Genomic DNA, 17,025 nt, shown 5'->3' with positions numbered 1-17,025 from the left:
CGGCTCAGCCCGCAGCCGTGACCGCGTCATGAACACGCCATGCTGCGACCCTCCCACTGCGCCTTCGCTTCCTGTACCGGTGCCGTCTCCTGGGTTCACCTCTCGAATAAGCGACCTGCGCTCGGTCTTACCTTACGGTCCGTTTCTGGTGGGACCGGAAGGGGAGCGGCGTTTGCCACCCCCAAATGTGCTTCTTGGGATACTGATTGTTTTAAGCTGGTTATTTTTTTTAAAAACAAGACTCGGGAAGAAGTTCGGACTTTCCCCCTAACTACCTAAAAGAATTTGGAATAAGACCCGCTCCAGAAGGGAGCTATATCGTCATAGGTAATGTTTTTATTTTATTATTACTTTTTATCTCTATTGTCAAACGATCTTTAACTGAAATATTCTCCTTCGTAGGTAACGGGCTGGGCGCTCCACCGCAGCAGTGCTGATGTCACCTATGACGTCACAAGGGTGGCGGCTGTCAGGTCCGCAGATCCCTTTAATGGTCCCGGAGCTCCATAGCTGCGTCTGTTGGGAAATGTTGAGTCTCATCAGAAGCGGCGTTTCCACGGCGCTCAGGGCTTTTTGCTTTCTCTCTGGCCCCGGGCGCTGCTTCGCGGGCCCCGATGATGATCAGGGCGGAGGCACCAGGCACAGTCTGGGCCTGTCTGTTCCGAGTGGTCAGTTCGCTGTGATCCGGTCACCGGTTGCTTTGGCGATGTCATCACCAACCTTTTCTGGAGACGGGCCCAGGGGCTGACCTTGGGGGCCGGGGCCGACGTGGCACCGATTTCCCCACGGGCGCACCTCAGCTGTAGAACTCCGATCTCCTTGGGGCCGAACTTCGGTGGCATGGTGGAGGCAGCCGGCGTCGGATGCACCTGGATTCGGGGCGACTGAAGAAAGCAGCACCCTGTCCTTGAGTAGAAAGCTGAAAAGGGTAACTACGGTGCAATATGGACCAGGGGTGATGGGCAGGGAGGAACCGACAAGGCCGTCTGATCTAAGGTTTGTGTCCCATTGTTAAAGTCGGCCCAGCAAACACTTGTTTTCCAGACATTTGCTTTTCCGTCTCCACGTGACTTGCCTTCCTCCCCTTTGAAGTCCCCAACCACAACCCTCCTTCTCCTTAGCTGAACATGGGTAACAAGCCTTAACTGCCTGGTATGTCCTTGAGCCCCACATTCTTGTGGAACCCCCGTACATATATACGTAATTACATTCGGTTATTTTCTCCTGTGACTGTCTTTTGTCATTTTAATGGTGTGAACAGCCAGAAGAACTAAGGGGAAGGGGGAAATTTCCCCTGCCCCACAAATTCGCCCTAAGACCCTACACCGATGGCCCTTCTGAAAGCACAGCTCCCCAGGGACACCCCGGAATTCTCCGGCCTTACCGCCCAGCCTGCTCCCAAGAGGGCCTGAATCTATCTGTTCTGCCTCCTGACGCCTGGGGCTTCGCGTATTTACTGGTAGCTCGAGGTGGGTTCCTTGCGATCCTGGCCACACCTACCGTCCCCGAGACGGTGGCCCTTCTAGCAAATGCCTCTGCAAGCAAAATGCTCTCCCTCCTCAGTACTTCGGTGTGTGTGGTGGACAAAGACGTCTCCTCAGCCCACTGCCATCGCCAAACCCGGAGTTAACGCCAGGACCGAACCTGCACCACGGACCCGACTCGAATTCTGCCCGTTGTCCCTCGTATCTTCCCCGGCCCAGGACCTGGCCAGGAGTGCGCACTGTGATGTCTCATCTTCCTTAGTCTGGGACAGCATTTCCGTCTTTGTTTTTCATGACCTTGGTTTTTGAAGAATAAAGGCCGGTTATTTTGTCAACTGTCCCTCAACGTGGCTTTCTGTTTCTTCGTTATATTCACATTATACATTTTTGGGAGGAACCCTTAAAAGCGAACCCTTATCCTCCTCACTGCAGCTTATCAGGAGGCGTACAATATTTGTCTTAAAAAGGCATTTTCATGAGAAGTAGGGAAAACTGAAAACATGGTATTAAGTTACTGTTAATTTTGTTAGATGTCACAATAGTTTTATGGCTTTGTTTTTTCAAAAATGGTACACGTCTTAGCTGTGCATATTTACGGCAGTGTTAAGTGAAGTGATTTGGCTTCACACCGTTTCTAGGGAGTTTGGGAACTCTGGGCAGAAAGCAGTAATGAGGACACCACTGTCAGAACTTGGTTATTCTGAAACAGTGTCCATTTGTGCATCATCTGGATCCTTGATCATTCTTCCTTTCCTCTGAGGCTCCTTTTGTTGACCAGATCGACAGCTTCCCCGGGGTAGTGCACGAAGCACACATCCGTCAGGCTCTGTGACTTACTGGCTGAAGCAAGCCTGGGGAAGAGACTGAAACCACTGGCTGAAATTTGATTTATAAATAATGTGAACATGTCATTTCTTTGTGATTTGCATGTCCTTATTACAGATATTTATGAGTCTACTGAAATGAGATCATTTATGACGATTAGGTAATAAAATTTTAGAGCCAAAATAACAAAAAGTCCTCATTTTATTTTTATATTTTATTTTTTGGGAAAAAAGTTTTTTTTAAGTTTATTTCACCAAGGACTAATCCTTTGCTGACGTCCACGTTTAAGTTGTGCTTTTATGTTTGTCTCACAGGAGAAACACGAAAAGCTGCTCGCGCGGCGGCTCCCTCTAGCCCTCCAGGCACTGGTGCCGGAGCACCTGGTTCAGGATGCTGCTTCGTTTCAAAGCGCGCAGTTTCGACGTGTCTTCACTGACGACGGTCACATTTCCACTGTGCTCCTGCGCCGTCAGGTCACTCTCACTGTCGGACAGCGTGCACAGCAGAGAGTCGTTCTCGTAGGTTGGGAAATAATACCTGAAACCACCGCAGGTATATTGAATAACCAAATTATAAATTATACAGAATATGTCTAGGCAGCTGAATGTACATATTACTATAATTTTGCTAGGTTTCCTTGCCAACAATTTCAATAGCATCTTGCAAAGGCTGTAAGGGAGCCAACTCTGGATGACTTTCACTTTGACCTTCGCTGGCTAACTTCCATCTGACTAGTACCCTTGCTAGTTGGCCATTCAGCCTTTGCTTGACATCCACCAGAATAAGGAACTCGCTGTCTTAAAAGGCAGCCCACTCCAGCGTGGGACAGCACTAATACCTCCTCATATGACACTAAAAACGACATCCTTTTCAGTTCTACTCAAAGGTCCTAGCTCTTCCCTGGAGGTTAACGGAAGTTCAAATACAGTTACTTTTCCATATACGAATCCTTTAAATATCTGATGAAAACAGCTGTTTCCCCTTGTGTTTTCCTGCCTAACCTGATCGTTACTGGTTCCATCCATCTAGGTGATCAAAAAATAAAACACATGCACCGTTTTACGTTCATTATCCTGGTTGCTGGACCCACTTTGTTGTTTGCTCTGGGGACCTCTAAGGATTTCAACCTACGTAAGAAGAATTTTAGGAACAAGGTACAAGTCAATCCAGGGTCGACTATCCTCCCATGAATCTGTGATCTGTGGAAAAACTAAAGCCTTTTGTATTAAAGGGGAAAAAATAGAGCTTTTTGGTTAAAGGTTATTTTTTTTTGGGGGGGGGCGGGGAGGGCCTGATTTAACGTTCCCTGAGAATAGAGGAACCTCCGAGCAGCTAGAACCCCAGAGCCTCTCAGAGGTCACCTCAGCTGAGGATATCCAGAGCGATGTGAGAACTGGCCCAGGAGGCTGGACTGGCAAAGGACAGACACCTGGGAGTCTGACAGTACCTGAGCAGGTACGCGTCAGCAGACCAACTGCTTAATGTTTTTAATGTGCTGACATGCCAAATATATACCAAAAGTCCTAGTCATTGCATACTCTTTAAAAGAGTAAATTCTACTTTATCTAAATGAAATAATGAGATAAGTGTATAAAAATATGCAGGCATATGGATTTTCATGGTATCACTATAAGTGAAAAGAATGGGTATTTGGCACCCATTAAAAAGATGCAGCAGGGGAAGTGGATAAGGGTCAAAGGGGTCAAATATTTGGTGAGGGAAGGAAATCTAACTTTGGGTGGTGAGCACAGTGCGATATATATGTGACATATTGTTAAACTGTACCCTTGAAACATTTGATTTTATTAATCAATGTCACCCCCAATAATTTTAATTAAAAAAATAAAAAATAAATACGAGAGCAGATAAACTGGGAAAATATTTACAAAGCATGTTTCTGGCAAAAGACTTATTTCTAGGATACATTAAAAAAAGTTTCCAACTCAATCATAAGAAATGAATCAAATTTAAAAATGTGCAAAAATTTTGGGCACTTTACCGAGGAAGAGATCTAGATGGAAATAAGCACATGAGAAGTTGCTTAACATCATCAGTCGTCAGGGAAATGCACATTAAAACTACGATCAGTTACCACCAGAAACGAGTAAAATTTAAAGAATCGACCACACCAAGTGCTGGCGAAGACGTGGAGCAACAGGAACGCTCTACACTGCTGGCGCGAATGTGAATGTTACAACCGCTTTGCAAAACTGGTTATTTCTTAAAAAGTTGAACATACGCCTTACATACGACTCGGCCATCCCCTCCTTGAGGTTTGCTTAAAATAAAGGGAAGCCTACGCCACTCAAAGAAGGCGGCTCAGCAACGCTTGGCGGTGACGGCACAGTCCTCGTCCTGACTGTGGCGATGGCTTCATGGGCGTTTGTACCTGTCGGAACTCACTGACCCGCACACTGAGTGAGGACGACCAACTGTCTATTACATTTCGATAAAGCTGTAAAAATAAGAAAAAGCTGACGCAACAGATGTGTAACAGCTATGAAAAGATGCTTACCATGTTTTGTTAACAAAATATAATTAAAAAATCTATAATTCTGTATCTATTTACATATATATCTAAACGGTTACATTTGTGAAAGGGGACTGCTGTAAAAATAAGGTTTCTGAAGATGTTTTGCTTTGACACGCGTATCTTTTTCATATAAGTTTAAATCAATTAAATAAAGTTATGAAACAATGGAGACGGAGCAATACTCACTCCGGTTGATCCCATGTCTTCATTTCAGGAAGCAGCGATGTGTGTTTAGCTTCTTCCATGTGAGTCCTCAGGTCTGCTTTGGACTTGAACTTCACATGGCAGCCATAACATCTACACTGGTGAATCTGCCTCCGAATGAAATTGACCAGTTTCACTTGCTGATAGAAATTTAATCCTGAAAAATGAAAGTATACAGACTCATCCGACGACCGGTCAGACACATTTTTGCGCTCTCATAATGTTTTCAAAGAGCCACTTCTCTTTAATCAACGTGAAGAGGCAGAGCAGTTATAAAGCATGATAACAGATACCAAACAGTAACCGTCAGCAGTTAGGGCTCGTGTGCTAGTTTTAATGCCCTAAATATTTCTGTCACGGAGCTACTGAGCATGATGCGATTGCGCACGTCTGTAAGAAGTAACCTGGCTGTACCCCCAAGCAGTCGGCGGGGTTCCACACACACTCTCCACTCCCTACAGCGTTCTGTTCACCCAGGCCCAGCGTCACCCCGTCGGTAAGTGCGAGAGCTGGAATATGAACCCGTCTGACATTGACATCCATGCTCTTTCCATGAACCCCTTTCTGGCAGATATTAACCGTTAACGAGTATTGTATTTGAAGCGTTCATATTTGCGGGAAAGAGGAAAAAAGGCTACATGAAGTCAAAGACCATATTTGAACATTACAGTCCAAAATGGTTGTGACCCGCTGGCCGGTGAGACTGGTGCGGGGAGACGCGCGTCGCTGTGCACGGTCGGGTCATGGTCGGGTCCCGGCCGAGAACGCAGCGCTGCTTCCAGGACAGCGGACAGCAGTGGACGCCACGGGGAACGGCTCCCCAGTCAAACTCACCCAGTTCTGACTTTATTTTGAGGAGATCGAATTCGTGAGCATCCTGGAAGGAGGAAAGGATACAGCTGTGAGCACACACGCGTTTAACCTTCCGGGCTGCGGTCACGACAGCTCATTACTCACTGTGGGAAATCGGTCTCATTCATCATCTTCTGCTTTTGAAGTCTTGGAAATCTACTACTTCCCACCACACCCAAACGCGTCGAGTCGGTCAGTCACAACACTTTAAGTGTCCACAGCTCCAGGTTTCACAATTCACTAGGTACGCACTCTGCGGCCTGACAAGTGTCCCCGGCCTCCAGGTCACATGCGGCCCTGCTGGACTGTGTCTGGACTAGGATCAGGCATGTCGGTTCTCTGCTCCATGAGCAGGTGAATAGTTTCACAATTTCTGCTCTTCATTTCATGCTGTCAAATATGCTGTTGGAGCCCGCAAGTTTCCTTCCACTCACATCTTCCCATAAATTACAGTAAAAAGAATTTTGCAGCGCAGAGGCTATTCTGTCCCTTCCCTGCGACTGCGCACCTGGGTAAATGATTTAACTTACGAGCTCGCACTGTGGAGGCCGGTGTAATTGCACAGGCGGCACAATTAGGAACCGCACGACGTGTGTCACTGACCATGCCTGGGCAGAGGGTGAGGACGCCGCTGCAGAGGGAGCCCCGCCATGGGGGCGGGGGTGGGGGGACTTGTTTCCACTCAAAGACATGAGGATATTGTGACCCGAACGCAGACACTGAAACCACACACGTACCGGTGGCAGCTGATTCAGAGAAAGCGACCCTCTGCTTTCAAAGGGGTGAACGCTACGCTTTCTGATTCCTCGCTGTCCGTTACTGCACAGGACCAGCGTTTCTAATGAAGGGGACGGGGCCTGAGGCAGGGGGACCGCCCGTGCTGGCAGAGGGGGGTACGCCAGCACCTGGTGGTGTTTTTCTATCACCGTCGGCCCTCTGTCCCCAAGCCGTGGTACTGTGTCACCTCTCAGATGTTCTGGCATGAATAGCTGGATCACGACTAGTCTCAAGTTTCGCTGTAACATAAAAGTGGCGTCCAGAGGAAACGCACTCGCCAGGAATTCCCTCCTATGCCTTCTCTCCTGTGTCACGGGATGGAGCTGCAGCGAGGTCGCACGCGGTGCCCTCCCCGCCTCCGAGTCCCTAGCAGCCCCCAAGGGCCCCGTGGATGACAGCAGTCTCCCTGCTCATTCACCAGTGCTGGGAGCCCTGGAGGAAGACGCAGGACCTGCCCCTGTGCTGGGCACTGCTCGCCGTGGCTGCAGATCCCGCGTCCTAAGCTAGAATGATCTCGGAGCATCTCGGAGGCGGGAGGGCACTGGTGCTCTCTGAAAGCCCACAGACACAGCTCGCCTGGGCCAGGCACCGCTTCTGGGTGGCCCTGAGTTCTGGCTCTCCAGGTGGACGTGGCCTGTCTCCTGTTTGGCTCAGAGCACTTTCAGGAATGGGATGATGACTGAGAACCCAGAGGCACTATCTGATGAGGCTGCAATAATTATGAGCTTTCCCCGTGAGAACTGAACAAAATCCCACCGAGTGCAAGCACCTCACCTCCATGTGGACACGTAATTTCTCGATCGTTTCCGCTTGCTTTTCACAGAACAGGCAGACAGCAGAGACGGGGTGCTCCTTCCAGTCAGACCAGTCTCTGTGGTGAGAAGAAAACACACACGTGGAGACGCCCCTCATTCAGAAGGCGTACCCCACAGCGACTTTCTCCTCCCGAGGAGACCCTGCCCCTCTCCTGCAACTCTGACATTTTGGTGAAGACCGTCACATCGTACGTACGGTGACTTTTTGGTGCGGCCTCTGAAATTCAAAGCAGGCTGTGAAATTCACAGAAGCCGTGAGCAGGTGCTGCTGTCCCCTGACGCCCGCCTCCCTTCTGAGCAGCGATTTCCCTAGAGAACCGGCCCCGCCTTTCTGAGACAACTGGGTTTGCTCTGCGAAGCAGACGCATCAGGAGGTGGGTGCGCGCGCATTGACCGTGACCGCTAAGTGCACGCGCTGTGAGCTGTGACGCTGGAAGCGTGTTTCCGCGTGACAAACGGTGTTTTAAAAAGGCAGACTGAGTCCCTTTCATGTGGGAAATACCGACCATTTTAAGTGGGGCGGGGTTAAATCCGGTGTTTGGTAGGTGGACAACTCAAAAAGCAGACAGGACCCTCCCCCGCCCTTTTTAAACGAGGAAAATCAAAATCCCAAGAGAGAAAAAGGCCAAACAGTGCTGAATGAAAACAGGATGAACACGGGGACGCTTGTAGGTTGGAAAGAACCCTCTCGGCTTGTGACTGCGAGCGAAGCTGGGCATGCTTTGTGTTAGCCACCCGTGGGGTGAGGACGGCACAGGCTTAACTGCAGGCCTGTCCCCTCTGCGCCACGGACAGGCGCGTGGAGCCCAAAGATCACTCGCTTCAAGATCTGGGGACCAGCCGAGTCAGGGAAGCACTTTGGGACGTATTTTTCTCTGAATGACCTGTTCCTTGTGTGTTCGCTTAATAGTTTTCATGGCAAAACATTATTTAGTTGGAATAACAGTTGCTTCAAGTGACTTTTATGTCAAAGTTATTTTGGATTTGAGTTTTCGCTGCATTACATGAACACATACATGGCTTACAGACGTTTTCTTTCTTTCATTCTGTCTTTTCAGAAGAACAATTTAAAATCAAACTGTTTTTAAACCGAAAAGTTTTTGTAAGATGATTAAAGAACTGTTTTCCTGCTCTTAAAATACTGCAATTAACTAGTGGCAGTAAGGAGTCTTACTCTTCCTGAGGGCCCAGCAGCTCCCGATCATCTTCAGACTGAACTTCTTCCCACGATTTCCCAAGTTCCTGTGGAGGAAGGACAGGGGGACAGGGGACGGGGGATATGGGAGGAGGGGAGCGGGAAGGAGGGAGGGAGAGACACAGAACTTAAAAGACAACACAAAAGCCACGCTCAGTCAGCTTTCAAACAACACAAGTAGAATACATTAAGACTGTTACTTGGGGGAAAAGGAAGGATACGCGTATCCTAAAACGCTTTCACTATTTTTTCTTTTGAAAGGCAGCAATATCCTTTCAAACAAACGCTTTTCCCTGAAATGTAAATCAGGGTTTCTCAACCCCGGATGCACATAAGAATCTCTTGGGGATCTTTTTAAGATAAACCACCAATATCTGGTGGCGGAGACCCTGGAACACTCTGCTGGCTGGTCTGTTTCTCCTGAGGGCCCTACAGTCTGTCTCCCTGAGAGCAGCCAGTGACCTCCGGAAGGGCCACTTCTCTGGCAGTGTGGCCCTTCCCACGGCTTCTCCCACGCCAGTCCTCGCCCTGGCTCCCTCTCTACCGCTTCTCTTCCTGCTCAGGTTGCGTCCCCAGACCGGTCCTTTGTTGCCCCCCAAACACAGCGAGCTCGCTCCCTCCCAGCCACCCCGCCCTCGCCACACCCTCTGCCTGACACACTGCTCCCTCACACACCTGCGAGGCTCAGCCCGTCTGGACCCTGCCTGAAAGTCACCACCTCAGTCCTTTTTAGATGACTGTGTCCCAAATAACACCTGTCTTCCAAGCCACTTTCTATTCCTCTCTATTGTTTTATTTTCCTCCAAAGCATCAAGTGCTTGCTCCCTGACATCATTTTGCCTATCAGTCTGCCTTATTATTTGCCATTTGTCTCCACTAGAATGTCCACGAGGACGTGGCCTTTGTTCATCGTCACATTTCCAGAGCCAGGCACACAGTGGGCACTAGAAAGTACTTTTTTGAACTGAATTATAACAGAACAAGTCTAAAAATTTGACGCCGATTTAGATTCTATCTCAAAGGTTTTTGTGAGCTGATTAGATGAGTTCATTAATGCATATAAAACACATGGTACCAGCAAATCGTGAAGGACTTGAGTCTCTACTTTGGCTCTTAGAGGTGATGGGGAAGGTCGACCCTCTGTCTGGCAAGCTTGGTCACAGTTGCAGGAAAACTTCGTGGAGTACTAGGCAGGAATGGCTTCTTCTGGCCCAACCATTTCTTTCTCCCATGAGCCACTAGTTCCCCTCTCCCCGCCGTGGGGAGCCTGTATGAAGCGGCCGTGAGCGAGTCTGCGGGCGTGCGGCCCCATCGCCGCGTGTGTCTGCGACAGGACGGTCGGGACGCTAGCCCTGCCCACGCCATCGCAGGAGCTGACACGAAGGCTGCAAAAGCAGACACAGCTCTGAAGAGGGATGGAAGGACACTAATGAACACTTTTTCAAGCAGCTAAACTCTGGCTACAGTCAAGCCCAACGTGACTGCTACAAACACAGGTGTCTTTGTTTGATATCCTTCTTTTGAAAGAAACAACCAAAATTGAATATTTTCATTTCTCAAAAAAAAAAAAAGTTTCCATTTAACTAAAAACAAAGAACTAAAAGTGCCGTTATGATTTAGGGGAAGAAAGGAAATCGTCCATTCATCAGCTCGAGGAGAGATGCTGGAGCATGTGGCACAGACGCCGACGTGCAGAGAGCTCCCAACGGCCTCAGAGGCAGTGGGTTTAGACGCTGCGGGGTACCTCCCAGAGTCGTCACCAAGTGTCTGGACCTCCTTACGGGTGCCAAGCGTGGCCTCAACACTGCCCACAGGGTCCTCATCGGCGGGATGTTTGTGATGAACGAAAGCGCAGCATCGCCTGCTTTCTCTGGACGTGGGCGGCCAGATGTCACTTAAGGGCGGGCCATCTGCAGTATCGCCCTTCTCAACGGCCTGGGCAAACGTTGCTTATCAAAGATGTTTTGAGCCCAATGCAACAAAAATATCTTTCATTGTCAAGCTTCCAAACTCAAAGTTTTATATTGCAAGTTTCTCAGTATTCAGTACTAGATGCATCTAGTACTAGGCAAATGGCTAGATATGTCGCACTAACCATTTGCCACTTGATGACAGGAAAATGAACTCCGTTTGTTAGTAGATTAAGGAACAAGACACTTGCATGGGGCAGTGGCCCAGACTCTCCTAGAATGTTTTGCTTTGATACAGTTAAATATATGATTTATTACAGGAACAAGACCCAAAGAGAAAAAGAAATTAAGCACATAACTCTCTAATTAAGACACTGCGCCTGCTAATGAATCATGTCAGGAAAGCAAAGAATACAAGAAAAACAAAGTTTGGAAGGCACGTCAGAAAAGATGTTCAGAACGCCCCCGCAACCCCTGCATCAGATGGCTCGTGATCAACGAGGGTGGGAAAGAACGCGGGGGAGAGCTTCCGCCCAGCGACGCTGCGCCCCCGCCCCCAGACGCACGCACATATGCGCCCGCTCCGAAGCCCACTGGAGACGGGGAGGTGTTTAAATGTAAATCGCTTCATTACAGAGAGCTAGAACTGGACTGTGAAAAATAGGTTACGAGCCTACTTTTGTTACAAATGGCTTTGTATTTTAAGAATAAAAAAATAAATCAGAGGATAATAAAACCACTGCAAAAATAGTTCCCTTTAGAAAAACTCAGGGCTTGAAATGTGAGCGTCTTAGGAATGTGCAGCCAAAGGCTCGATGATGACATGGGGGTGGCCTGCTGCTCCCCAAGGCAGGGGTATCTGAACGAAGCTGCTGGGGACCCTGCCCCCTAACCATCACCGCCGTCCGCTGGACCCTTTTCTTTGGGGGAAAACAAAGCGGAACTCAAAGTGGGCCGCCTGGTGCGAAGGGCCTTTAATGAACCTGAAGTCTGTTATTACCCAAAACCTGTGTAAAACAGGGAAATCCTGACCCAAGGAGGAAAAAGCACTCCGTCAGTTTGCCGAGCTCAGAGGAGAGCCCAAACCAGCCTTTCCGTCCCTTGGCTCTCCCACGTTTGATGATTATTGGGGTGCATCTTGCCAGGAGCACCCTGGGGCTTCCGTCACTGCTGGTCTGGAGAGCCTGTCTGAAGCGGCCGTGAGCGAGTCTGCGGGTGTGCGGCCCCATCGCCACGCGTGTCTGTGACAGGACGGTAGGGACTCTAGCCCTGCCCACGCCATCGCAGGGGCTGACACGAAGGCTGCCTGCGTGCCTGTCCCCCAGCAACCTGTGAGCGCCGCCGCCTCGTCTGCAGCCTTTTCCTTCTGCTCCACTAGGGCCTGGTGCCCGGCAGCACCGGATGCGCAGAATGTGTGAAGCCGCTTCTGACGCGGAGGGGCAGTGGGGCGTGGGTTCCGGACACCGACCGCTGGCCACAACTGTCCCGCCTTGGTGCCCATTCACGCACCTATGCCAGCCTCTCCCTAAGAGGAACACGTGTGAATGTCTCTCATCCCCCCCACCCCTTTTAAAACTAATGTCATTATTCACTGCTTAAACACATTTTTAGAATTTATTTTTCATGTGAACATTTTCCATTAATGGGGTATCAAGGACTGCTCAGAAACCTTGGCCCTCATGGCGACTCCGTACTGTCCGTATCTGAAACAGTCTTCGTTCTGTGTCTCACTACACCTTTTATTTACAGTGGTCCTAGGCTGACCCCTCTGGTAGGCCTGCCGCTAATGTAGGGCACGTGCGCATCTTTAGAGATGCTGCTGGCTTCTTCAAGTCTTCCCAAAGGCAAGCTGACATCCTGTCCGGAATGCTCGAGCATTTAGGTTTACAACAATTCATTCCCACTGTCGGCTACTTCGTGCAGCGGAAAAGCACCGGGTGACGAAGGCAAAGGCCGCGGGTCGGAGCCCCCGACGGCTGACTAGGAGGTCAGCCTCCCTCTGACCTCGGCCTCCCTCTGACCTCGGTTCCCAGCCGAGCTTCTCACGAAAGAGAACAGGCAAGGAGGGCGAACAGGCCATTAGGAATTCACCTCCCTTACTTGACCAAAACCCAACCCAAAGAGTAAGAGGGAGCGCAGGTGTTTTTTGTTTTGTTTAATTTAAGTCCAACTGATGACACTGCCGAGAAGCAAGACCTCAGGTGCTGCGCGTGGGCACCGGCGTCACTTCGAGTGTAAAGAGGGGAGGCCACCAATGCCCAGAGAGCTTAAGAAACGTGCTCTCGCTACGCCACCCTGGGAGCCCCGTCCCTGGGGATGCGGCCTGTGTCACAGAACGTGCTTCAGGTCAGACGAGTGTGGATACCCGGCAGCGCCCGGCGCGTCGCGATGCCGCGGATGCGCCAGGGAGAACAGCACGGCGAGCGCTGTTACCCACGTGACGCCACGTTCGTTTCCTGTGGTCCTTGGCGCCGTCGCCGTTCCCGAAGCGCTGCTCTCAGGCTGTGACTCGCACGTCGGGCCTGTGCTCTGTGGGCGGCCTACCCCAGCGCGCTCCTCTGCAGACAGCGGGCCCCTGCAGACGGCTTTGCTTTCGTCGGTCACACGACACGACGCCCAGGGAAGGAAGTATCATGCTTTTCTACTAGGGCGGCGGAATCTGCGTGAGCAGCCCCTGTGAGGTCCCCTCTGCGGGATAAACGCCTCCAGCCATACAACGTTCCGTTGTCCCGAGCTCCTTAACGTCAGGTGAAGAGAGCCCCAGAAGGAAGCACTATTAAATCGCTTCCATAGCTCAGTGTGCTGGCTCAATCCTTAGCGCTGACGCGGATGCCCGTCCCCCACTGCACTGGGCTGGGCCCAGAAGCGGCGCTCGCTCTCAGGATGATGGAGGGATCTGAGGAGGAGACGGAGGGCTCGAGGGCTGCCTGTGCCTTTAGCTGGCTGTAAAACACCTGTAGCGGAGTCACTCTTCAAACACATGCTAAACTTGCTTCAAGGGGGATTTTATTTGAATACCGTCGGGATTAGTTAGAACAGACAAAAATTCCACCCTAGAGCAGAGATTTCCAACATAATTCAGAATCTGCTAGTTTCTGTCCAACAGATAAAACGGCTGATTATAATTATGCCCCCTGTGGCTGGTGGATTTGAATTCCAATTCTTTCACAGTGAGGAAAAAAAACCAATTTCCGTTTGCTTTAGACAAGTGTCAGAAACAGAACTCAACATCTTCCTTCTAGTCCCATGGGAGAGTTACTTAGCCCCTCTCTGTAACTAGAGTTCCTGCCTCTGTGATCTACACCTAAGAAATCAGCAGGTTGGGGCGGGGCCCGTAGTTAGGGTGCCAACCATAACCCCCTCTTGAATTTCCAAATGCCCCCCTAGCGACCCACCTGAACACCCTTTCTTAACCAAGAGGCACCGTGCTCTATAGAGGCCAGCAAGGGGAGCTGAGGATTCCAAGTGAGGGGATCGCCCAGTGTACTGGGAACCTTAACACGGTGACCCCGTTCATCGGTCCTGCAAGCCAAACGCACGAAAGTGCTTTGCCTAGTGAAATGATTCGCTTTCTCTCACATTTCCGTTAAAAATGAGCTGGCCCGAGAGAACTGTGCATGTGTAAGGGGAGGGTTTTTCAATGGGGAGAGAGGGAAAGACCCGAGAGATTTTCTCTCTTCCGAATTGTCTGGCACAGCATCTAGCACAGCCAGAGGCCAACAGAAGTTTTCTGAATGGAACACACAAGTCTCTGGCCACAGGGTGACAGATAATACAATAAATAGGGGACACTGTGTGGATATACAAGTGCTTTATGTTTATTTTTTTTTTGGTCAAGATCACTATGAATTCTAGAGACAGGATATTTCTACTATACAAACAACTGGCAGAGCAAGACAAATCAAATCAAGTTATGCTTTGTAAATGCACCATTTTAAGGCTAATCACGGCCTCAAGTGTCCCTCAGTTACATTTCAACCTTTGCAGTAAGAGCTTGTTTAACTATTAGATGGCCCTCAGAAAGACTCTTGTTTGAGGAAATGCAATCAAGTTTTAAATTATGAAGAGAAAGACTTACCAAATAATTGATGACATAAAACCGGTCGTATTCTCTGTTCTTCGGGTTGATCTTACGATGCTGCTTTTTCCTCATGTGATCTCTGAGCGTGCTTTTGTCCCGGAAGATCTTCTCACAGTACAGGCACTGCAAGCTGAGGGGAACAGACAGACGCTGACAGATGAGTCACGGCGCCTGACCAGCTGCTGCAGCTGCGCTTTACTACGATCAAGCCATCTCTCTTCATTTTGGGTCACAGGGAACCGTCACATAGGACGTGACGTCCTTGCCACAACCGCTCTCTCTTCATTCACCTGGCTCTGTAGGATGCACGCCGTGGTTTATTTTCAAGTTGTCTCAGTTGGCTATTTAGTTAAAACTGTGACAACGACAGCTAACATCCAAAACTTATTTTAGGGGCTTACTAATTTAATTACTTATCCTAAAAATGAAAACGTAGGTATGTTCTTCAAATAATTGAGTTGCTTAACTGGCACTGGCTGCCTCCACCGAGTAGAACAATTAGTTCTACTAATTGTTTGTGTGTCCTGTGAGCTGATGTGCAGGGTTTGAGTCCTAGTTCCCGTACCTGCCAGTTACTTACTCTCTGTTGCCGTCCATTTTCTGAACTCTAAAGATACTTCAGTTTAGAGAATTTTTATGATAACTTGTACATATTTATACATACGTAATTTAAACATGGATAATTTACACACACGTAGGAACAAAAGTGTACATATGCATCACTTATACACACACACACCATACTCATCGGTAGTTACTACTGTCATTCTCACGTGTCTTCCGCTTGAATATTTCACTGGCTGGGAACACATTACCTGAGGAGTCGGGGATCCCCAGGCTCAGAGAGATTCCTGACAAAATGCCTTTCTCATGCTAGACCGACAGCTGGTGCCCTGTCACCTTACCCGACAGCCACTAGACCTCTGCTTTCTGGAGTCGCACAGAGTACGTCTCATCTTCCTTCTTCCCGAAAACGACCAAACGACTGAACTCAGTTGTTTCAATTTTGAATTATGTTTTCATCTCTACTGAACCCCTTTCAACTATTTTGTATGCCACAGAAATAACTACATTCTTTTACAGTAAACAATCTATGAGTGATACGCTGATTAGGGATATTCTGGTATCATTTTATAAATGAAAGGTCATTCAATAAGAGGAGGGGACTTGTTTTAACGTAGTGTTGACACTGGAATTTAAATTTGGAACTTTTTATAGTCGATCTCTATCCCCTGATACTTCTTTTTTAACGTTATTGCCCCGCATGTTGTGGGCTGGGACACCACACTACTTTAGTATTATGTTTAAACAAAGCTACGCTGTGAGAGATAAAATCTTGAATCCTTCCCTAGAAAGTGGAAAGAGTTTTGAAAGCCATTTTGGTAACCTAGAGAATTTCCTTCCTCATTTCCCCGAGCTAAGCTCTAGATGCCCCAGGTTGCCGGAATATGACCTTGGAAAAGTGGAGGGCTAGGATATACGCACGTGGATAAACTCTAAAAGGCAGGAGAATGCACAGAGCACGGCAGGTCGCACAGAAAGCTGCATAACATAGCATGATCTGACAGTGTATGTACTGTACTAAATATGTAGGAAATTACAGTGAAAAGTAAAGGGATTATAAATCCGAAACTACGATGAGTGGTTTCTGGGGACTCACTGATGAGGAAGGGGACAGAGGAAGAGCCCACGGGGTGACCGATGGTCGAGCTCTTAGGCTGAACAGTGGGCACGATCTTCACACCGTATGTAACGCATCTATTCTGGTATGCGCGGTGTTTGGCATACGCGGCATTTTTATTAAAGCACTAAAAGACAAATGATCTACACGAAGCGAGGGCTGTCATATAAAACGCGAAGCCCTCCAACACGAGAACGGGAAAAGTCCATTCTTTCTTTAATTACTTCTGGCCATCAAATTAATTTTTAAAAATTCACATCAGAGTCCAGGATTAATAGCTTCAGGTTGTGTTTCATAAAATAGTACTTACTTATCAAGCTTTTTCTGTAATATACACAGAAATTCACTGCAGTTCACAATGTTGTCTGGCAGTCCAATATTGAAAGCATGTTCTCTGGCCATGTGGTTCAAAAGGATGGATCTAGGAAGAAATGCCAGTAGTTAGATTACTTATAGATCATCTAGGAACAAGTCAGGTCAGCAAGAGCGTTTGTAAATGATGAACAACACTAATCAGAAGTATGAGCGAGCGCAAAACAGTGGAACGCACATCTGGGCTAAGAAGAGCGACACGTCACGACGTACGTAAGTACACGCGTAATCACATCAGTTCTCCAAGGGGGTTCCGAGTTTTCACCCGCCACCAGACAGGATTACGCTCTGCAGGT

The 17,025-nt window shown here is 48.7% G+C and overlaps 1 protein-coding gene across 1 annotated transcript in view; it reads right to left on the bottom strand.

Annotated features, from left to right (window-relative positions):
• Positions 1-2,492: 2,492 nt before the first annotated feature.
• Positions 2,493-17,025, bottom strand: part of ZNF277 (zinc finger protein 277) — a 91,538-nt gene continuing 77,005 nt past the window's right edge. Inside the window, exons 6-12 of the mRNA XM_006912074.3 lie at positions 16,668-16,778; positions 14,674-14,806; positions 8,665-8,732; positions 7,450-7,546; positions 5,881-5,923; positions 5,029-5,203; positions 2,493-2,846 (exon numbers count right to left, since the gene is read on the bottom strand). Of these exons, the coding sequence (XP_006912136.1) occupies positions 2,660-2,846; positions 5,029-5,203; positions 5,881-5,923; positions 7,450-7,546; positions 8,665-8,732; positions 14,674-14,806; positions 16,668-16,778 (814 nt within the window). The 3' untranslated portion in view covers positions 2,493-2,659. The remainder of the gene's footprint in view (positions 2,847-5,028; positions 5,204-5,880; positions 5,924-7,449; positions 7,547-8,664; positions 8,733-14,673; positions 14,807-16,667; positions 16,779-17,025) is intronic.

The sequence above is a fragment of the Pteropus alecto genome, unplaced genomic scaffold, assembly GCF_000325575.1.
Source record: "Pteropus alecto unplaced genomic scaffold, ASM32557v1 scaffold21, whole genome shotgun sequence".
Taxonomy (NCBI): Eukaryota; Metazoa; Chordata; class Mammalia; order Chiroptera; family Pteropodidae; genus Pteropus; species Pteropus alecto.
This window is presented reverse-complemented; position numbering and strand designations above follow the sequence as displayed.